Genomic DNA, 24,257 nt, shown 5'->3' on the forward strand with positions numbered 1-24,257 from the left:
TTATTCGTATACTATGGAAAGTGTCACATGTCATTTTTACTTAATTTTCAAATTTTGAGTTGGCGTCGATTCATCTTTCTTTAACAAAATTTTTATTTTTTCTGTTTTACTTCCAAACTGTTCATCAACAAGTGAAAACGTTTCAGTCGGTATAAACCGATTGAATTATACCCTGCACCTTTCGTTGTTGTATAGCAATTACTCAAACCTGTGAAACCATTCTATAGAAATTTCACGGACATGTCTGACCTATAACTGGATATAATCGGAAACACAACTGCGAAGTTTCATGAATCTGACTTTATTATTTTTTCAAATATTTAAAATAAGCTTTTGGAGTTGTATGGCAAGTACCCGAACCTGTCAAGCAATTCCATCAAAACTTCAGAAATATGTCTGACCTATAATTGGACACACGACTGCCAAAGCTCATGAATTTGACTTTATTATTTTTCCAAATATTTAAAATAAGCTTTTAGACTTGTATGGGAGCTACTCGAATCTGTTAAGCAATTCCACCAAAACTTCAGAAATATATCTGGCCTATAACTCGACACACAACTGTCAAGTTTCATGTATCTGACTATATTATTTTTCCAAATATTTAAAATTAGCTTCTGGAGTTGTATGGCAGGTACCCGAACCTGTCAAGCAATTCCTCTAAAACTTCAGAAATATATTTGACCTATAATTGAATACATGACTGCCAAGTTTTATGAATCTGACTTTATTATTTTTCCGAATATAAAAAATTTGCTGTTGGAGTTGTATGGCAGCCATCCGAACTGGTGCAGCTATCCCATTATAATTTTTAGAGCATGTGTAGAATATAATTGGACACACGTATACAAAATTTTATATTTATAGCTTTATTAGTTTTTGAAATATTTAAAATAAACTCTTTGAGTTGTATGGCAGCTACCCGAACCCGTTGTCTGAATTAGTCCAATAACAATAGGGCTCGTCCTTGGCACACAAGAAAAAACTTGTGAAAGTTTGGTGTCGATTGCATTATTCGTTTTTGAGTTATCGTGCGATCGGACGGACGGACGGACGGACGGACAGACGGACATGTCTAAATCGACGCAGAATTTTACGCTGAGCAAGAATATATATATATGTCTATACCGCAGATGACTCCTTCAAGTAGTTACAAACTCCATACCAAAGTTAATATACCCTTCACGAAGTGCAGGGTATAACTAGGCGATTATGTAAAAATGAAAAAAAAATATTTGTTTTGTGAAAAATTTTGTTTTGTGTTAGTAGATTCAAATATATGTATGTACCTCAACAAATTTTGGATTAAAAAAAAGACAGAAATTTCATAACTATAAAATAACAAATTTAGTCCATAGGGATTAGGATGATTCAATCTGACTAGTCTGAAAAAAAAAAAAAGAAATTTGTCTTAAAATTTCGTTTTTGAATTTTTGTAAACTTACCTTTTTGTTGAGTAGGCAACATAATAATTTAAAATAAATTTTTAAATTATTATGGCTTTCCACATGTTTGTCTATAGCAAACCATATGTACAAACATATACAATGTAAGTTATTTTGTTAATTTAAGCATTAGTTTTCTTGGAGTTATGGGGATTTTTTCTAAATTTACAAAAACTCTTTATTTGAGCAAAGTTTTAAAAGAAAATCCTACAACTTCCTAGACGATATTTTTTTATCTCTCTTAATTTTATGAATTGCTTGGTGGATCTTATTTTTGATTAGGATTGTATTTGAAAATGATTTTTGCTGCATACGCTGATCAATCCCTGTTAAATTAAAATATTAATTATTGAAAATTTTTCTGCAATTTTCAATAACTTTCTCGACTATCATTTATCTGAATGTACTTAATTTCCCATTATATTAAATGATTATCCTTTTATCGCAATTTATTAGTGCAGTTACCAATGCTTTATAATTGAAATAGTAAAGTCTATTATTGGCCTTTATAATACACAGATTGCAGTATGAAAAGGTGTTAATTAGATGAATTCCTATTTGGGGAATTGTACAAGGAAAATTGTTTAAAGCAATATGCATTCCAAAGTTAGTATTCATGCACACTGAATATTTAAAACAACTGTTTGAATTCATTTAGTTTACAGGAATGCAAATCTTTTGATCTCTGGTTTGTTTTGAATTTTGGAGAACTAAAAGGCTTTTGTATACAAAACTAAGCAATGATTACTGTGATTTTCAACATGTGTGCAACTACAATTATTGTAAACTACGTTTTGAATTTATTTTTAGCTTTATTAATTAATCAACATTTTTATTAATTAATTATTGCAAAAACCATTTTTCAATTCTTATTAATTATATTAATTACAGTGTGTAAGTGTTCACATTTTTTTTTCAAACATAGTTGCCAAAAATTATTTGAATTTTAAACTATTAAATTTTTGTGAAAATTATATTAATCATTTTTGATATGTACATAAATATGTATGTAGTATATATATGTGTTAACGTAAGTATACTATATGTGAATTGTGAATATATGTATACAAAAGATAGTAGATACATATATATATGCATGTTGAACATGTGTTTTTATGTATTTTTATGTGATTCGTACTTATAAAGTATGTATGTATATAGATTTCCAACTGTTATATTTGAATTTCGAAAATTGAAGCACTCTGTATAAGTCGATTCGCTTTGATCTTTTGAATTTCGAATAAATATTGATCGAAATGCATATGTATGTTATCATTTGTTTGCCTTAGTTTCCAAATCCGGTACTGATCCAATACTAATTATTCATTGAATCCGAATTTTATGAGTTTCAAAAATACTAAAAATTTTATATATTTTGCTAACACAAACTCAATTTTAATTCACGCACCGCTCCCCCACAGTTGATTGACTCATCTCATCTGAAAAACCAAAAATTTTTCGAAATTTTTATAGAAAGAGCGGTACTAACCATAAAAACACTTATCTAGGCAATAAAATGTGAAAGCAAATTAAAAAAATAGAATAATTAATTACCTACATACATACTAATTTTAAAATGACACAAAAATTTCTCAAAACAATAATAATGTATGCACAGACATACATGTGTATAAATAGCGTAATATGTACATACATATTGTATATTTATATATGAAAATTTGTATGATACTGACAAAATTACGGATCCAAATATTATAGCAAGTAGCGAATTTCTATTATTTGTATAATGCTCTCTTTACTGAGGGTGAAAACTTTTTTATCTCATTATTAAATGCTATACTTTTTCAAAAACTATTTTTGGCCGCCACTTGTCGCTTAGAATTTTTTGGCTTGATTTTGGCAACAAGGAAATGTTTGTTTTGTTTTTTTGTTGTATTTTGGCTTTTCTTTTGTAAATAATTCTAAAATACTAAAACAAATAAATTTCTTTTGTAACCTTACTACTTGAAAACGTTTGTCTATTATTAAAGAAATGTAAAATTAGTTCCTAAAAAACGTGGGATAAGAAAGATCGGAAAAATTTGCACGTAAATAAGAATATAATAATTTTTTTCTTTAATTTTCAAGGACAATAACGCTCTCCCAGCCATTTTTTCGCCACTTTCTAAAAGAACTAGATTCGGTCGGCAAAATCAGTTATAATATGAAAATAATTTAGTTTAAATTTCAGAAATATTTTTTATTTTAAATTTAATTATAATTTTATTAAAAAGAATTTAATGGAATTTTTTGCAATATTAAATCGTTTTTTTTCTTGTGAATAAAAAAGTTAATTAGATAATTTGGTGTTACGTAAAAAAGAAATTTCTAATATTTTTTCTTAAAATAAAATAGTCAAAAAAAAATTTACGAAGTTTTTTCTTGGTGATATTTTAGATAATTAAAAAATAAAAAAAATATTAAAATTTTTATACTAAAAATTATTATAATGGAAGAGGAAAAAGTGGAAAATGCGGCGCTAACGAAAGATATAAATAAAAAATTTCCAGAAAATAATGAGGAAGAGCTCGCTCGTCGTAAATTTCCGAATGCCGCTGAAACTATTTCAACGCCAAAATTACAATCTAGCTTTTCACAAAAACTCCCAACGGAACATATAGCCTCTACAGCAAAATTTCCAGTTCTGGAAAACACTGCCTCAGATATTGATTTTCGTCCAAGAAGTAGTTCAGCCCGTTTAATACCACGTCACCGTATGGAAAGTATAAATGAAAATGAATCTCAGGCATTTCAATACCAATCTTCTTCTCCTCAAACTCCAATACCACAGATATCATTGACTAGACCGCCTTTTAATCCCTCGTCATCAATTCCATTATCATCAACACCTCCATCGTTAACATCAAATCGAAGAAAATCTTCATTAATTGAAGAAATTGACAATATTAATGAAATAGTTTCAAATTTACAACAACGCCGAAAATCTTTGCAAATAATGTTGAAGGATCGTAAAGATATTTTAACGTCAACAACATTTAGAGAACGTCCATATCGTCGGAGTATATCACATGTACCTATAATTACATATGAAAGTTCAACGTCACCAAATAATTCCGATTTTTCCAAATTCAATAGAAAATTATCGCAGACATCTCAAACATCACAAACAAGTGATTTTACACCAGAAATGTTAAAAAATTTAACTGGTAAAAGACGACGTTCAATGCAACGATTAATGGATCACTTTCCAAGTGAAACATCGCTAAAAGTCGATTCAATAAATAATTTCCGGGGACGTGCTAAATCTTTGCTGGATCCAAGGAGATTAATAGGATCTAAACCTTTTGATGAACATCGTCGTAGTTCTCTACAAAATTCTGCTGGTATTTTAGATAACAGCTTAGAAAGAGTGTTTGATTTGAAGAAACGTCGAAGATCATCACAAATGTCGAATTTAGAAGAAAATAGAACAAAATCATCTTTATTATCACTTGCTAATTCTCGAAAAGATGAATATAAGTCCAAACAAACATTAAATGAGAATGGTAACATTGAGACAACTGAAAATTATTTAGAAGATTTCAAATCAAAATCACCGAACTTAGTTGAAATTAAAATTGTGCAAGTTCAAGTTGATAAAACTGGTGAGGTTAGTATTAGTTCAAAATTAAATTTTTAAATTAAAACATAGATGATAGATTTAAAACTTGGAGATGGTTGACTAAGTTTTTCGTTTGTTAGTTTTATTTGTCATCATTGTTCAATATATTGATTTGAAAAAGTTTTTGAATAGCTATAATTTCTTGGTAGAGGCTAATTTTCTTAAAATAAAATTTTTCTAAACTTACAATAAAAATTACAATAAAGTTCATAATTATCTCAATAACCAAGATGAGACAAAACTTACACCTTTAAAACAACTCCAATGAAACGTAAGAGTTGCAATTTTCTTAAAGTTATTGCTCTGAAGATCATGCGATTTTAATAATATTGAAAAATTTCTATAAGATAGATAAGATAAAAATTGGTGGGAGAAGTCATTATATTGTCAAGCGTAAACTTCAAATTGTTCACGTTTTCGCAATTATGTTAAAAGATTCAAAACAAAGAGTACATTTATGTATATATTTGATGAAAAATAGAAATTATTTTTATAAAACATTAGAATTATAACGATATATTACTTGAATTTTATGAAAAATAAAAAGTGTTGGCGAGCATGTCAAACAACATTTTCTACAACATAAATTAATTAAAATATTTGGAATTTTACTTTACTCTAAAATTTTGTCAGATTGATAAATTGCGAATGTTTATTTTATATTTCTTGCAAAATGAATTGTATTTCAATATCATGTCTCCTTAATTGTAGTTCTGTCTAGAAAGTGTAGAAAGTATACAAAATTTAGTTATACAGAGACATATATATGTAATTATTGTAAGGAATTTGTCATTATATATGCGGTGACGTAAGGCGAAAAATATCTGTGGAAATTTCTACATTGCTCCCTTTATTTAATTTTTCGGAATAAGAATTCTTGTTAGTCTAAAAATTTGAAATGTATGTATTAATTAATTATAGTAGCGTTATAAATATTTGATAAATCATTTTTATGGGTAAATATTTTTATAGTTGAAGCTGGCACAAAAATCAATTAAATATAAAATTTACAATTACATTTGCGAGTCAGTGATAGAATGTCTCGCAAATGTGATAGAACATTTTTTGTATTGTAATAACCCTTTTGCTTTGTTTATTAAAGAAGATATTTGCTAGGAATTTGGTTGAACAAAATTTGGCTCATACTAACAGAAGTATATAAAATTTATTAAAATATTTTTGGTTCTAATAGAGTTTACACTTTTTATTTTTAAAACCTTTGGCTATTATTAAATTTAGAATTAAATAACATTTCGTAAAATTAATGAATGATTTCGTTCTTCTCGATTAAATGATGTAAGAAACTTAAAGAAATTGAAAATGAATGTAAGAATTTATATTTAAACTTTTTTTGTACCATTGGCATTTAATACTGCGATATTTATGATTGACTGCCTCTTTCAGTTTATTTTTATTATACATTGAGAAATATGCAGCAGCAAATATCAAAATTATTTTCCGAAAAAGATGATTTTGTAAATGAATTGATAACTTTTCGAATCCGTAAATTCCTAAAAAATTTCTAAAATGAAAAAAAACACGTAATAAGTATGTACTTTCAATTTGAACGACAATATTAAGTCGAAAGTTATATTTTTAAGCAACCACAAAACCTCTTGTGTTAGAAATTGATTAATTTAATAAGCCTTATACTAATTTTTCTATAAACATAACTGCTACAACAAAATGGTTTAATAGCAGTGGTAACTGGTACATAGTTATATTGTTGATGTAAATATATATGGGAAAAGTATTTATTAATACTATAGAGGCGGCCATGGTGCATGTTCTCACATTTTAAAAGCATGTACTCGCAGAAATTATCTTTTCCATTTCTCACACTATTTATTCTATTTTAGAGATTTAAATTACTTACTTTCAATACCAAGTTGTACCATGGATAATATCAATAAAGGAAAATTACCATAAATTGAGTAAGTGCGTGCGGTAGAGTAATAAGTTTGTTTTCGCATAAAATTTATTTCCGAAGCATTTTGATTTACTTTGAAAATATAGGTAGGTACTTAATGTGAAAACATTAGATTTTCTCAGAGCTTTCCTAAGAAAAGAGGTTCACAAATTATACTTAACCAAGCGACTATCTGATACAGAAACAGTGTTTTAACTAAAATTTCAAAAAGTAAAAAGTTTTACCTACTCATGGGAGTCCATGCCCATGGCATTTTAAGTGCACTTAGAAAACTATAACTCTGGATAACTAAAATTAATTCCATTTGAGGTAGTTCAATACAAATAATTATGAAAATATCTTTAGTGGGGTTCAATTTCAATTGAATTATTTTGATTAAAATATTTGATTGCGTAATAACCGTAACTCCAATTTAGAGTTTGAAAGTTTTTTATAATATCAAATTATTTTAATGAAAAAATAATAATTGCTGTTAATCCAAATATATGCCAAACAGCTTTCAGTCTAAATAGTAAAACCAGTGCTCTACAGAAATAATTCTCTTGCTGCCATATGGTAATGGCTTAAAAAGCTTTAATGACGTTTGAAAAACGGTTACAACTTAGACGTAGAAAGTTGTCAAAAATATGTATTTTGAAAACTTGCGAAATGCTATGCCTTGAAAGGGCATAAAATTTAAATAAAGCTTAAAAGAAATCTCTTTTACTAAGATCTATTTACCTAAAGAATTTCACGTTTCTCTATTGAAGTGTTAAAATATATGTACAAATGATAAGCATATTATTTCTAAATTTTTAGATCCGTGTTCAATACATTGGTTATTAGAATTTCAAATTATTTTCAGTGAAAGGATTTTTCAACGTAAAGAAGAAAATTTAAATATTCAATAAAAAATTTAAAATGAAGTCCCATGGTTATTTGCAACTAATTTAATTTAAGGTACCTATGCATATATGTATAATATGTACATATATGTGGGTATTATGTTATAAATTTATACTTATATTATTTACAGTATTAAAAAATAGTGAATTTAGTCCAACAAGAATCTTAAGCAAGTTTTATTATTTTCGCAGTGATGATTGTGTGAAAAATTTTTTTCATCACTTGTTTCGTGAGTTACACATGATGTATTGCTGTGAACTTAAAGTAAAATAAGTATACTTACTTTCGTATACAAGGCGAAGAAATATAATTCGTTTACAACATATATAAAATATAAGTATATTTAATGTTTTAATTTCTTAAAAATGTTTAACACCTACATAAATAAATTCGAAAATTTGGAAAAAACGGATTTTAGATAACGGAAAATTTTAACGGTTATTTTGTTTTTTAAAGTTCAAATATAGTATGTCACGATAGAAAAAGCAAACCACTGCTTTTTTGCGTGGTTTGGTTCTTATTACAATAAATTGTTGAAAAATGTTATTTTTAAAGTTTTGGGGGGTATAACTTTTAGAGGAAGTGAGATAGGTAAAAAATTTGTTTTACGGAAGTAAGTTTCTAGTAAAGATCTATGTACATATAAAATTGCAACTTTCTATTTTCAAGAGTGTAGAAGTTTTGTAAACAGGTACACGGACAGAAGGACGCGACGAACAGAGTGAAACTAATAAGCACTTTTCTTCAAACATTTTTTGGAAAAGTGCTAAAAATGAGCAATCATATTGGAAAAATTAAAATATTTGCTTGAAATTGATTAAAAAGGGATGACGGAGGATGTGTAATTAGACTATTAATTTCCAATGCGTCATCGATTTTTCAACTTGTATTTTAGTATTCGACAATGTCCAATACAAAGCAAATGTGTGAAATAATGAATTAAGCTGGAAGATAAAAAAATAGTTTGCGCCTAGCATGAACAAAAATAGAACAAAATTTTTTTGGTAACCAACTTTTCCACTCTGTAAGAATTTTTAAAAAATTGAAAATTTTCTTCGTTAACTTAAAGTTCAAGTTCACATGTCTTAAAAACCATTTATATTGAACATGAAAATTTTACTGCATGCTCAAAATAAGTGCAAGTTATGCAGGGTATTGTTATAATAAATACCATACAACTCAAGGAAATTCATATAGGCTTTATCACATACATAAATATATTCTTTTCACATTTTATATAGGACAGGCGTCAAAGCATTGAATACTCTCATCATCAATGTATACTCAGGAGTACTTTGTGTTTGATATTTTTTGTAATAATTATAGTACGCAATTTCCTTGTGTATGCTTTTTAAAACATATACCACTATTTTGATCGCCGAAGCGAATGGCTAGGCGTGTCGAATGGAATAGGTGAATCGAATGCTATTTTAAATTATGATCAAAAATGTTGCTACCGCAAGACATCAGAACATCTACCGAATATAATAATAAGGTTAGCACCCCATATATGTACATTGTTTTTGCTCTTTTGCGAAAACAATTAAATTTTTCTATCCCTTTAGCAATTACGGGGTTGTTGTCTCTAAATTTATATAAATGGTCGACTTGTTACGCTTAAATTAGTATAAAACCATAAATATTTTTTAAAATAATTTGTAGAATTTGATGAACTTATACTTTACAGATAGTTTCCATTTACAGATTTTTCCATTATATCTCTATAAATGCTATAATATCCAACAAAAAAAAAAAAAAAACATGTATTATTTTGATTTTTGGTTTCATTCGCCAAGCTTGTCACGTAGAATTTTCATTCGACAGATTTGCCTAAAATTTAGACGAATTCGCCAATCATAATATCAAAAATTTATGTTGAATGTTTCGCCTGCATTATAAAACACAAACTTTGTGGTAAAAGTTGTCTGTAATCTTGTAATACCTAAATAAATTAAATGAACAATTTGACTTTGTATATATAGAAGTTTTTTTTTGTAAATTTTAAATGCTATTTTCTATGACTTCAGGTTCTGTCTGAGTACTTTTATTATTCTCATATCGTTACTTTTATTATACTTATTTTAATATCTCACAATATTATGAGACCAAGTGGAAATTATTATTTTCGCCGAGTTATGTTTCACAGACTAATTTGCTGTACGCGTACACGAAAATATATACTATATATACATACGTCTTCTCTCATAATTAAAGGCTATAATGAAATAGGTTTTCACCTTTGCTTAATAATATCAAATTTACTTCCATTTATTTTTTAATTTTTTAGAAGGAATAGAAAAAAGAATAATTAAATATTAAATTGTTTTATAAGAAATTTGTTACATTGTACGTTTTCGGCACGTAATAGTACATTTTCAACAAGTAGAAAGGGCTTATTAATATCATTCTGCTCCTCAATAACGTACTTGCGTTTGCTTAAAAAATTTCTGTAACTTTAGAGATAAAAACCTAAAATTTTAAAAATACAAGTAAATCTCTAATTCTTTATAAGTAAAACATATTTTATCTACGTTATTCCACCAACCTTTAGACTTTATAAAATCTGAAAGTGAAAAAGAGAGAAACCGCGATTTTCTTTTTTTTTTACAATTGAGAAATAACACGTCCCAAATGTTACAATACTAAATGGCGTGTTGATAAAATGTTCCAGTTTGTAGAAATTGATAATTTTGTTTATTTTATTTGAACGAATTTCTTTTCCCTGCTGTACTAAGGTGTCCCTCTTTTTTTTCAAATTTTAATTTTCGAGTTCTTATTCTTTCAAAATTTTATACATAATAGAGCCAACAGTAATTTGTCTTTTCATTAAAAAATATAAATTTATCTTAGCTTTCTTAATTATTTAATTAATTTTTTTAAAAATATTTTTAAAATTAAGACTTCTCCGGAATTTTATAACATAGTTTAAGCAGAGGATTGTTTTTTTTTTAAAGTATTTGCTAGTAAATAGTATAAAACTACTACTTTACAAACCATTGTATTAAAACAAATTTATTTTCATTATTATTTTGTATTGAAATATATTGTATTCAGGATTTTTCCTGAAAATGAAAATATTCAAATTCTTCTTTTAAAAGTATTTTGAATGTACTCGAATATCGAATAAACATATTTGTTATATATAAGCAAGTAAGTAAGCTTATACACATATTTATGTGTATATAATCTAAATAACTTGTTGTTGTAAACCTTAATGTTTCTTCAATATTCATATTGTGTGCTGTTTGGGTAGAGAAAATACATACATATATAAAAGTTATATATTTCGTCTTTATATACATTATAGGAGTTTATGATTTCATTAGCAACACACTAAAAAAATGAGAGTTTAACAAAATTATACAATCATGCTACATGATATACATAAGTGTGTAGTAAAAAAATTAATTTTGCATATGAAAAGGTAAAAAATTGTTGGAGGTACATTTTTAAATATGTACTTTAAAATAAAGAACTTTTTTTATTAAATTGAATTTAATAGAAAACTTTATTCAAGAAAAACATAAACAAAAATAAGTAGATTTGATCGCGTCTCTGTGATACTCGTGCGAATGAATGATTGTGAGAGTGGTGTGATAAAAACCACGCTGCTAATATAGTTCATACTCAATTTTATTATTGGAACTTTAATATTTTTTAACACGATTAAATAACTTAAAGTTATATGATAACTGCTTACTATAAGGACCTATTTAATCTCAAAAATTTAAATCGAAAAAATGTCCAAATTATATAAATAAAGTTCATGTACCTTGCACAGTACAATGTTTTGATTACACTCGTTTAAATATTTTGACATTTGCTAGTTAATCTTTGTGAAAATTTTTTAAATAAATTTAGTTGTAAGATGAAATACTTAAAAATAAAAGTAAGGAGATAAAAGGTAAGGAGATAATTATATAAAAGTAAGGATATTCGGGATACTTTTAAATCTTTCCGGAATAATATATAATTGAGGACAACAATAAAACAAAACATTTCTTAACTGCAAATACAAAAAATGAACTTTTTATTTTTTTTGTATTTATAGCTTCTAATTTGCGAGATATTTACAAATTACGAATAATTTAACTTCGTAAATTGTTGAAGTCATACTACATATTATAATACCTATATCACATTCATATAGGTAATAACGAAAAATGTGAATTAAATAATGTTTAATTTTCTTTCATTAAATATCCATTATTTTCTCACGTTTTTCACTTAATGAAAATTAAATATTTGAAATAACACAACAACAACGCGCACAATGATACATTAGGTATAAAAAAATGTCGGAAGAATATTCAATGTCTTTTTAACACAAGGATTTTTCTCTATGATAAATATATGTTAACGTATATCTGCCCTTGGAAGGTAACAAAAAAAAGGTATACGCACTTTTATTAAATGAAAAATAAATAAATAAGGAGAAAAACGCAAAAAAGCAGAAAAATTAAATTAAATTAGAAAATTAAGAGAAAACTGACCTACTAGCCATCCTTTCTCAAAAAACGGCACTTAATTAACCTGTTTTTCTTTATGACGTTATATTTTCGCAACTTTTATATACATAAGTATTTTTTTCTGTAGAAAATTTTAATACTTTATGCTATATGACAGGCACACGATTTCAACACTATACTTAATTTATGTATTTACTTTCACTCTCACTTTTATTTTTTTTTCTTTGAACACATGTACACATACATATTATACTCGTATATAAAAAATAAACGTTGTCTGCTTCACGATTTTGCTTTATAATTTTTTATTTAAATAAAAGAAACCACCGTCTTCAAGGTAATTATTAAGTACTTATACATAATATGTACATATATATAAAAATTATTCGGACAGGTATGTAATAATATGCTCTTGCCGGGCAAACTTTGTATAATATTCCCATTGGAATATTTACTAACCGGAAAAATATTTTCATTTTATTTCGTATGTATGTCCTTTAATAGTAAGAGTGGAATAATAAAAAAGTTGTAGAGCTTATAGCGACAATAAGATCACACGTCACAACAAAAACTATGTTGATATTATTAACATACATACATACATACGTAAACGTATAATTCACAATTACAATCAAGGTACATATTCCTTCATACGTATACGCTTGCCGCCTTTTTAATACACAATGAGTCAAAAAAACGAATGTCGAAAAGAATTACAGAAAAATTATTATTAAAATGGAAGCTTTGATAGCATGGATGGATAACATAACCAGAAAGCTTTCATTCAGCTGATAATAAAACATTTGGCATTCAGATTTTCATGGTATATAACATTTACTTATTTACGCACGTATGTATATGTAAGTAGATGTAACAATATGTATATAGAAAAAATACTTAATCGCTTTTCATTCTTTTCATTAAAATTATGTATGTAGTTACATATATGTATATAACATACGTATTTATATAGAAACACGTGTGTGGTTGATTTTCATAATCATGTACAACAGTTATGTATCTACATTTATATTGTTGCCTGCCACAAGAATTTTTCTATTTCCTTATAAAATTCAAATTATATAATATTCTCCTCTATGTACAGCATACATACTTGAATATTTTGTTTACAGTACACAGCAAACATGGAGTTTTAATTTTAAGTTAGTTAGAAATTTTTACTAAATTTTAGTTATTACATTTCCTTCAGACGCGCAAGGACATTATTGATAGCAAAAAAATTTAACGGGAATAGAATTTTTATTTTTCTTATTTAAAAAACAATTAAAATTTTTATTTTGATAGCATGTAATAAAAACTCTAAGACGATATAGCGGGAAAATATAAAATTTAATTTAAAATTATAAAAATTTGTGGTAAAATGTTAATTCATACATTCTAATAAGCAGTCAGCATGTATCTGCCAAAATATTATCATTTAAGCTAATTCAGTGTTGCGGAAAATTATTTATTTAAAATATTTTAGTGTTAAAGCTAAATGAAAGCCAAAACGTCTTTACAATAAGATTTAAGAAAAAAATTTGAGCAAATTAATGAAGAAGATGAAAATAATAATAACATAAAAATAAGTGAATGGTAAATTTTTTGTTGTAAAATAAATTAAACTTAATTTAATACTTACCATAGATGTAATTTTCGTTCTAAACATAATCATATATATTTAATGTTTTTCTCTTGTAGTTTAACATTAATAAAATTCACACGTAAAATATTCTTATGAATATACGTTATTAATCGGGGTATGCAATGATAAAAATACAATGATAAATTTGATCTCCATCATTCAGTTTTCATCTCAAACTCTTTTAAAGTAAAAACGAAGCAAATTTAAATATTAAATAATAAAGGATAATTTCATAAAAATGACGAAAGTTAAATAAGATATATAAATTTTTTTAGAAAAAAAAAGGAAAAAATTAAAATTTGAGAACATCCTTGAATAAGAAATTCAATTTTAAATCCCTGTCACATCATTCGTGTATAAGAAACTTAAATTGAAATATTTTTTTTTTTAAAAAAATATTAATTTACTTCTTTACTCGCTCGTTGAATCCATTAGTTGAGCTGGAGATTTTTTTTATTAATTTGTATATCTATATGTGTGCATTTTTAATGAAAGTAAAGATGTTGAAATGGGAACAAGTAAGAAATTTCATATTTGTTTTATTGTGGAAAGAAGAAGTAGATTTTTTTGTGGTGCGAGATTTGACAATAATTTTTTAAAGAGCTGAAGAAAAACACTGAAATTATAATAAAAAAAGCAGTTTTACGTTTTTGTTAGATTTTATTTAAAATTTTTTACATACATACATTTATATAAAAACATGTATTTTATTGAAATTTTTGATAAACTGCAGCGAGTGGGGTGCGATCGCAGAGTACAAAAGTTTCTGTAAAGTACTTTTTTAATAGCAAAAAATGAAAATTTTAAAAGCTTCCAAAAAATTAATATTTCTGATTCCTACAATAAATAATTTGACAATTTTCATTACGTCGTTTTTACCCCATTAAGAATTGTTGCATAAATTTTACTGAGATTTTTGTTGAGACATCACCTTACTAGAACGAGAATAAAGAAATAGAGTACTTTTTATTATTTTTTTCCTCTCATTTTGATATTTTTGCTGTATATACTTATGACAAACTCTCAGGTTCAGAATGATTATGGGAGCATTATAATGAATTATTCTAACATACTATAGCAGTGCGGAACTGTAATATGATAAATCCCAGCATTATTATAAAAGAACTACTATAAATATAAAAAAATATTGTAAATGATACAACAAGTGATTTCAAATGTTTATTGGCTGCAGAGTTTCAAGATCATATAAGTATATACGAATAATGGTGTAGATTTTTTTAGAAAAATGTTGTAGATTTTTTATCTTTCTATATCTTTTAATTTGTGAAAAATTTGTTTAAATATGAAGTAAGTGAATATATACGCATCAGCTATTTGAAAGAACGCAAAATCTTGCAGCAAATACGAACAAACTCTTTAAGTCGATCATTGCATTGATTTTGTGTTGTTTATTAATAACCTGCGAAACTTTTCAAGTGGTCTGAATGTTGTGTCGTTCAATGGTAATTTTTGTTCAATACTGCACACTTTTTACTTAGAATTTTTTTTAAAAATTGTATGTGAGCCTCTTCTGTGTTTGTCCAACTGTTATTACAAAAAGTTTGTCATATTTTAATTTTTCATTCGTATTAATATTATATAATGAATTTTTGTACCCTGTACCTTCGTGAATGAGTCGTCTACGATTTATATATATATTCTTGCTCAACGTAAAATTTTGCATTGATTTAAACAGGACCACCCGTCCTCACGATATCTCAAAAACGAATCAAGAAAATACCACCAAACTTTCATAAAGTGTTTCTTTTCGCCCATGGACGGCAGCTATTGTAATTACAGTGATTCGTACAACGAGTTCGGGTAGCTGGCATATAATTTTCTAAAGGCTAATTTTAAATATTTGCAAAAATAATAAAGTTATATTAGATTTATGAAGTTTGGCAATCATGGAACACGTCTTAAGCATAAGTTTCGTGTCCTTGACATTTTTGGGGTATCGTTTAATATTCCGGGTGAGTGCTGTATAACTTTAAAGGCTAATTCTAAATATTTCAAAAGCAAATTTTCATACTCAGATAGTCAAGGAACAATTTATAACTGAATAAGGTGCAGGTTCTGAACCGACTGACTCGTTTCCACTTTTTTGAAATAATTTTAGCAACTGAATCCTTTTTTAATTTAGGTTTGCATTCTTTTGTATACTGCGACGAGAGTATAAAGTTTAATATGATTCAAAGAGAAATATTTATAGCAAATTGTATAGAATCCTAATTGAATTTTTTTATTATATTTGAAAACTTTTTTTTTTGTTTACACTAAGTACTCAAAATTTAAGGATTGTAATCATATAAAATGCTTAAAAATTTAAAAACATTTAATATGAAAATTTTTGACTCCATTTATAATTTAAATTTTTTTTTACAAAATCTGCATTTATAATAATTATTTTCTAAAAATTTGGAATCTAAAGAGAAAAATGATTATTAATGACCTTTCAAATTTTCTCTTTACTGATTGATTCGCTTCAATGGATTTGCTATATCCATAATCAAAATATACATAAATTAAGTTTTTCCTTTACATATGAATTGGAACAAAATTTGAGGAAAAAAAGGATCCATAATTTTTGACTATTACTCGTTCATTGGTATATGTACATATTTATTTATGAAATAAAACACACACATTTTACTACGGTACGCAACAATTTTTAATAAGAAAACTACCGATTATTTGTTGAATATTTATAAATTTATTTTTTTCGTACATTTTTAATTTTCTAAATCATATAAGGAAGAGGAAAGCTGAAGTTACACTACTAAAAGTAATAACTCTACTAAATTAAAGTTATTACTTTATTTTTAAGCACTTTTCGGGAAAATTTTTGATAAAAGTGTTTATTAGTTTCACTCTGTCCGTCCGTCCATCAGTCCGTGAACATGTTTACAAAACTTCTACACTTTTAAAGATAAAAAAATCTCAATTTGTCGCCCCTCGAAATTAGCAAAATTTGAATTTTTGACACCTTATATAGGAGAAACCGCAAGCTTTTCAAAATTTTTATAAAGGCAAAATTTTTATAATTCCATGCCATTAAAAAATATAATTATTTTTCTTAACTCACGCAATTAACCCTTAAAATCGAACATTATGTTCACCCCTGTCGTTCACCCTAAATATACGAGTATGCTATCCTAGAAATAGTTTCGCATATGAATGAAAATAATAAATAGTGTAGTAGGTATATAGTATAAGTAGATTGCAGTATTTTCATTTGTTGTAGACTAGAGGAAAGTGCAACTTTACAAACCCTTGGTTTGACTCAACTTTATTTTTTTTGATTCTTGGATCAGAAACTTCGGGTACTTCAATTTTAGGTTTGAAGTCAATTCTAATATCACTAATTTCTTAATCTTACAGATAACAGGTAAGATAATTTTTATATGAATTATTACAAAAGTCGAATTAATGAGTAATTGAAATACAATTTTAAACAAGAAATTACACAAGAAACAAATTAATAGGCAAATTTTGCATTAATTATCATATTGTTTTGATATTTTCTAAGCCTATTTTAGGCTTAGAAAATATCAAAACTTAGGCTTTGCATTTTCTTGTAAATATGGAATGATTTGGAATTTAGTTGTTGGGATTTTTAGTTTTTAATTTTTAAAATATTCATAATCTTTCCAATTATTCAAAAATTTTCAAAATTACTCACTCAAATGCTCGGTAGAGTTTATTTTTTCATGATTAGAATTTTAAATACTCAATTTTAAAATTGCATTATATTTCGAAAGATTAAAACACAAAGAATTGTTGCAATATAAGCCAAAATCTTTGGTAATTTCAATCTTTGGTGAAAATAATTTTTATAATTTGTACTTTTTGATTGCTGGGTTAAAATACGCTATTAAAAATTGGATTGCTTTACAAATTATTTAAAACTAATTGAACTTAGTTGAGGTAAATAACTTTGTTTTTATATATCCCTCGTTTGTTGCAACACTGACATAATTGAAAATTTGCACATTTGACAAAATATATTTTAAAATTTTTGGGTTAATATGTTCTTCTGGTTGTAGCATTATTAAATTATTTATTATAAGCGACTATTTTCAAACTTAACTGTAAGAAGTAAAATTCACTTCAATTATTTATGAATAAATAGCTTTGAAATAGTATTTTTTGAGTTATATCACTTTTGCAACAAATGGTCGACATGTATAAGCGAATTTTTATTTATGGGATTATTTTCACTCAGTTACCTCCATTTTTTTTTTAAATATTCATACATACATATTTTGTATGTATATTTTTTTATTTTATATAAATTTTAATTATTTCATTAATTTTTGGTCAAAATTTAACACAGAAATAAAAATTGAAACTATATTTTATATATTATGAAAAATTTAAAACAGAATTTTAAGAAATTATTGTCATTCTTAAAGTCAATTTATTTAATCAGTTTATATTTAAAAAATTATATTTAATAATATTCAAAAAGGTTTAAAATTATTCTTATTTGAATAAAACTTTAATGGAAAAATTAAATTGTACAAAATTAGTTGCATACCAAATCCATGAATTTTTATGATATAAAAATAACTGGAAAAATTACGTGCTTAATATGATTAGCTTTAGGGAATATTCAAATCCTGCTGATTCAACGCATTTGGAAAATGCTGTGTTGGAAACTGCTCAAAAGGAAAATACAGACTGTTATACAGATTACATGGATGAATCTGGGCTAACGGTAATATTGATTTATTAAAAAAATATTTTTTTGTATGTTATATTTAAAAATATTTAAAAATCTTAATAAATTTGCACATATTCATATGTAATTGCAAATATAATGCACGACATGCACATATATTTTCATACTCATATAATGTATACGCTTTTATACTCATATAATGTAATTTTTCTTTAGTCTGAAGAGATCTATTTTAAGCACTTTTCCAAAAAATTTTTAGAAAAAGTGCTTATTAGTTTTACACTGACCATCCGTGGACATGTTTACAAAATTTCTATACCCTTGTAAATAGAAAGCTATTATTTTATATATATATATATATGTAGATCTGTACTAGAAACTTACTATTGCAGCGAAACATTTTTTAAATGCAGAAATGGAGTGTCTAGCTTCTTCTACCGCGGTATATCATATTTGAACTTTTAAAAAACGAAATGACGGGTAAAATTGACCGTTATGTAAAAGCCGCTTTCCCCGAAATTTTTGAAATAATAAATAGTTTTTTTTAATAATTTTTAAAAAATAGTTATTAATTTTTTAATAAATTGTTCTTTTCTTAGAAGAAAATATTTTCCACCTCCTCCTATATTTCCAAAACTGCAAACTTTTCCAAATTTCTATAAGTAGGGAAAGCTATTGAAATGCCATACCATGAAAAATATAATTACTTTTCTTAACTCACGTAATTAACTCTTAAATTCATGCATTATGTTGACGCCTTCTTAATTTATTTTGTTTTATTTCAAAGATTGCATGCATTACTTATTCTAAATTTATGCAATTTTTGAAATGAATGAAAGTAATTTTAGATTTTTGTTAGATTGTTTTTAAAAGCAGTATTTTACACTTACTGTAGGGAAAAGGGCCACATTACGCACCATTGGTTTGACCCAACTTTATATTTTATTTAAAATTAAACTATGTCGTCTAAACAGTTCTAATCATTTAAATATTAGATATAGTGGCGCTATTTTGGGCTGAAGAAATTCAATGTTTATATGTATATGTTTATCCAGGGATATACTTAAATACCATTTCTTCTTATCCTCATCAATAATAAACTATTGTTAATATGTAATGTAAAAGTTAATCATACAGGCCGATTATTTTTTATACCAAGTGAAATATTTAAAGAAAGTAAAATATTTAAGAAAGAACATGGATTTCAGAAAGCGAAACTCTACTAGGTAGCGAAATTTAGATTTTTGACGGTTGGCTTACTAAGCAGAGGTTTCGGAGGGTTGGCCTTACTCCACCACATTTTCTTGATATTTTGTTCTACATCGTTTTAAGTCTCATTTATATAAATGTTTGCAAAATCCACAACTATAGTGGAAATTCTGTTTGAAATTTCCAATTGATTCGCTTTAAAAAACTCAAGTCTGTAAGTATGTATTTTTTATTGGGTTTTGAGCAATATGAAACTAATTTCGTTTTTAATATCAGTAAAATGTAGAGAAGAAATTATTTTACGTAAACTCCTTAATAGTTTTCAAAAACGGCTTTTAGAGAAAAATTGTGAATTAGAAATTTTTCGTTACAGTACATTAGTAAAAGTCTTATGACTTTTTCCCAGAATCTTTTAATAACAAATAAGTTATATGTATACTTGGGTGACTTTAATTGCTTTATACTAATAAAAAAATAAATAGCGTAAACAATTTTTTATAAAATCTAGTTTAAATTTTCCGTGAAATTTTACTTTTTCAACGTTCATACCAACCTATTATTTAAAATTTCTCATATAGGTTATTAAAATATCTAATATTGAATTATGGAATTTTTCGGAATGATTTAAATTCTTTAAGTTAAAACAAATGATTTGTTAAACAGATTTTAGACAAATATTGCGCACATCAGAGTATCGAGAAAATTTATCATAATGACCACTCTAATATTGTTACAATAAACAATTCACAGGTAACTTTTAGTAATTCACAAGTACGTTTGCAATCTTAATTTAGGTTGCATTTCTTTTTCTAAAATCATTTAGTAATTATAACATCTTCAATGTTACAGTTGCCCGGAAAGTAAAAAAACAAATTAAATGCGGTTCACTGGTATTCTTTTATCTTTTTTAGCACTTTTCCAAAAATTTTTTGAAAAAAAGTGCTTATTAGTTTCACTCTGTCCGTCCGTCCGTCCGTGGACACTTTTTTTGTTTACAAAACTTCTACACCCTTAAAGATAGAAAGCTGAAATTTAATACGTACATAGATCTTTACTCGAAACTTATTTCCGCAGAACAAAATTTTTACCTATCTCCCCCCCTCTAGAAGTTATACCCCCCCAAAACCCTAAAAATGGCCTTTTTTAACTATTTGTTGCAATGAAACCATAAACTTTTTTGAAATTTTGCAAACGCAGAAAGGCAGTGGGTTCCTTCCTCTAGCGCGATATACTATAGTTAAACTTTAGAAAAATAAAATTGCCGTTCAAATTTACCGTTATCTAAAGTCCTTTTTTTCCAAATTTTTGATGTCATTTTTCTTCTTGACTCCAGCCTGTAGAAGCTTGAAATTTTAGACTTTTATAAATGGAGCTTTTAGATATTAATAAATGCTTCATTTCGTTAAAAGAAAATTTTTTTCCATCTCCACTCCCTCTCAAGTTATCACCTCTTGAAATTTGTAAATTTTGAATTTTTGACACCCTTTATTTCCGAAACCGCAAAATTTTTTCAATTTCTATAAAGCTAACGGTAAATTCCATGAAATTAAAAAATATAATTATTTTTCTTAACTCACACAATTAACCCTTAAAATCGAGCATTATGTTAACCCCACTTTATATTAATTTTTGCTTTAATTCAAAGACTGCATGTATGCATCATCCTAAATATATGCAATCCTAGAAATAGTTTTGTATATGAATGAAAATAATTTTAATAGTGTGATAGGTATACATAGACTGTATTGAACAGCAGAATTTTCACTTGTTGAAGGGAAAAGTGCTACAATACAAACCATTGGTTTGACCCAACTTTATTATAATTTTGAAACACTTATATATCTATTTTTCACCTTTTAAGATTTCTTTTTTGTTCTGTTTTTGTTTTGTTTTTGCCCCTTTTTGTTCTGGTTTATATAAAATAAAGTTTAAAATTTCCCTAAAGAGATAGCATAACCTTATTATAATTGGACATTGATAACAAGAATTACTGTGCATATTTATATGTAAATTATTCAAATACATACATATGTCTGTATATACACGTATATATATTATATGTATGTGATTGCGTAGAAGGGATTTCTCATATGTCGAGATACTAAAAATTCTATTTTGAATAAATTTACAATATCTACACATACTCATATAGTTCCTTTTTAGTACTTTTCAAAAAAAAAATAAAAAAAAAATAGCTTATTAGTTTTATCTATCTGTCCGTCTGTGGATATATTTACAAAACTTCCACATCCATGAAGATAAAAAGTTGAAATTTCATATGTACATAGATAATATAGTAGTATAATTCTTTTTCTTAACTCACGCAAATAACCTTTCAATTCGTGAAACATTAAGTTAAAGCCTCTTAAATTTTTTTTACTTCATCTCAAATGCATGCAATTTTTGAAATAATTTTGTATATGAACTGAAGTAATTTTTACAATGTAATTGATAGTTTTTTAAAGCAGTTTTTTAAAGCACTTGCAGAAGTGACAAGTGCTACTTTACAAACCATTGGTTTCATCTAACTTTATTTTGTTTCTGTGCAATAAGTATATGTGTATCTGTATGTAACACAATTGACAGTTCAAACATTGTGCGAATATAATATTATCCTTTTCTATTAATTCTCATAATGAAATATCGTATGTGTCGATATAAAAGACAAAAAATTAAGTCATGAATCCTTGAAAATGACATGCAAGGCCATTTGGAACTGTTTAGTTAAAAATAGTTTTATTATCTATTTATATATTCATAATTACATAAACAGTAAATATAGGTAAATGAAACCAATAAGACAAATTATTTATCACATTATGTTCACATATTCTTCCACATTTAATATTTCTATTTGAAATTAAGTTCGTTTGAGCATAAATTAACTAACCTTCAGTTGAAGCTGAGTTAAATAGTTATTCAATTGATCTGCTAAAAAAGTTAGAAAAGTGAAACTCAATAATGTCACAAAAGTGACATTAATAATGAAACTCTCTAAATCCTTTCAGACAGAAAGCTAAAATAACAACACACTGAAACATAAATTTTCTAAGTTATTAGTAAAAGTTTCGTCATTCAATCTGTTGGTCTGTGTCTTTAAATTTGAAAGAAGAGTTTGAAAGGCAGTTTATAAATTTGTGCAACACTTTGGTTGTTTATGTGTTTGGTTGGTTATGTGCTGACCATATTATATTTTTTTAGTTGTACACTGTGTTGATTGAAATATCAAATCTTTTCAAGATAATGTGGCTATTTACTTAATTGTTTTATTATGCTCTAAATAAATTTGCGTCTTAAGTTTTTGAAGGGATATGTACAATTTCATTTTGCTTTTGATTCTTTAATATAATAACAAAATTTTCATTTTAATGAGACACTCAAAGAAATATAAAATTTTTCATATATTTGGGATAATTGTACATATTATGAAATTATACATTCGTATCATATGTTAAGCCCCAAACGTTTTGTTATTATTGAGACCCAGCTTTAGTAGTTGAAATAAAGTAACGTGACACATGTCTTTAATATGTTCGTATGAAAAATAAATTTTGATTTCTTGGTAATTAAATTTATAGGTTAGTTTTTATTCCCGTATTACATAATTTATAAACTACTCTCCACAATATTGTTTCACTTTTTTCTAAATTTAACGCAAATATAAATATAAATATATGTATGAGAATAAAAATTGTTTCACTGATTGCCAATGCAAATATTTGTTTTGGATATACACTGGAACTGAAGCAAAGCTGTGCGAATTAAAGGATGTTTTTTATAGTATGAGAAAGATTTTCAATGCTTTAGGTATATCAGTTTATTTATTCTTATGAATGTTAATATGATATTACAAAGTTTGAAGTTTTTAATTTATATGTATCTTATTGATGTTATTAAAAATATTTTAAGATTTTATTTGTTACAGTGGGCGTTTTTAAAATCACGATGAAATATGGAAAATAAAAATGTTCTTACGTTAACATTTTGTAAAAAAGGCGAATTGTTTTTGAAAATTAGAATTATGTTTTTCCTTCTCAAATAAAACAGTTGTTCTCAAATATTCACATAAATATCAAATAAAGTTATGGTTCGCAAAATGGGACATTTTTCTAAAATATTACAAGTCTAGAGTTTCCATTTATGATTTTATAGAAGTTCGGTATGTTCTAGGGGTGTTAACCCTTACATCTGTGCTTAGAAGCATGCACTGTCAAAGAAACTCGGAGCCGAATATTTTCCCAAATTTGAGGATTAACATGGCAAGATGAAGAAGAGAAAAAAAGAATTTTCGTTCTAGAAAAATAAAACATTTTGAGATATCTATATCAATGGTTAAAACTTAACTCGTGTTTCTGAGTAGTATATAAT

General features: G+C 26.2%; 1 protein-coding gene across 2 annotated transcripts in view; it reads left to right on the forward strand.

Moving 5' to 3' along the window:
* Positions 1-3,417: 3,417 nt before the first annotated feature.
* Positions 3,418-24,257, forward strand: part of LOC129609595 (solute carrier family 22 member 3) — a 58,441-nt gene continuing 37,601 nt past the window's right edge. The window contains exon 1 of one of the 2 annotated variants that reach the window (XM_055521609.1): positions 3,418-5,055. In XM_055521609.1, the coding sequence (XP_055377584.1) occupies positions 3,895-5,055 (1,161 nt within the window). In that variant the 5' untranslated portion in view covers positions 3,418-3,894. Of the gene's footprint in view, positions 5,056-18,507; positions 18,717-24,257 lie in introns of those variants that run through there. The other variant, XM_055521610.1, reaches the window with a different exon arrangement.

The sequence above is a fragment of the Condylostylus longicornis genome, unplaced genomic scaffold (assembly GCF_029603195.1).
Source record: "Condylostylus longicornis isolate FDR11 unplaced genomic scaffold, ASM2960319v2 ptg000040l, whole genome shotgun sequence".
In the NCBI taxonomy this organism is placed as follows: domain Eukaryota; kingdom Metazoa; phylum Arthropoda; class Insecta; order Diptera; family Dolichopodidae; genus Condylostylus; species Condylostylus longicornis.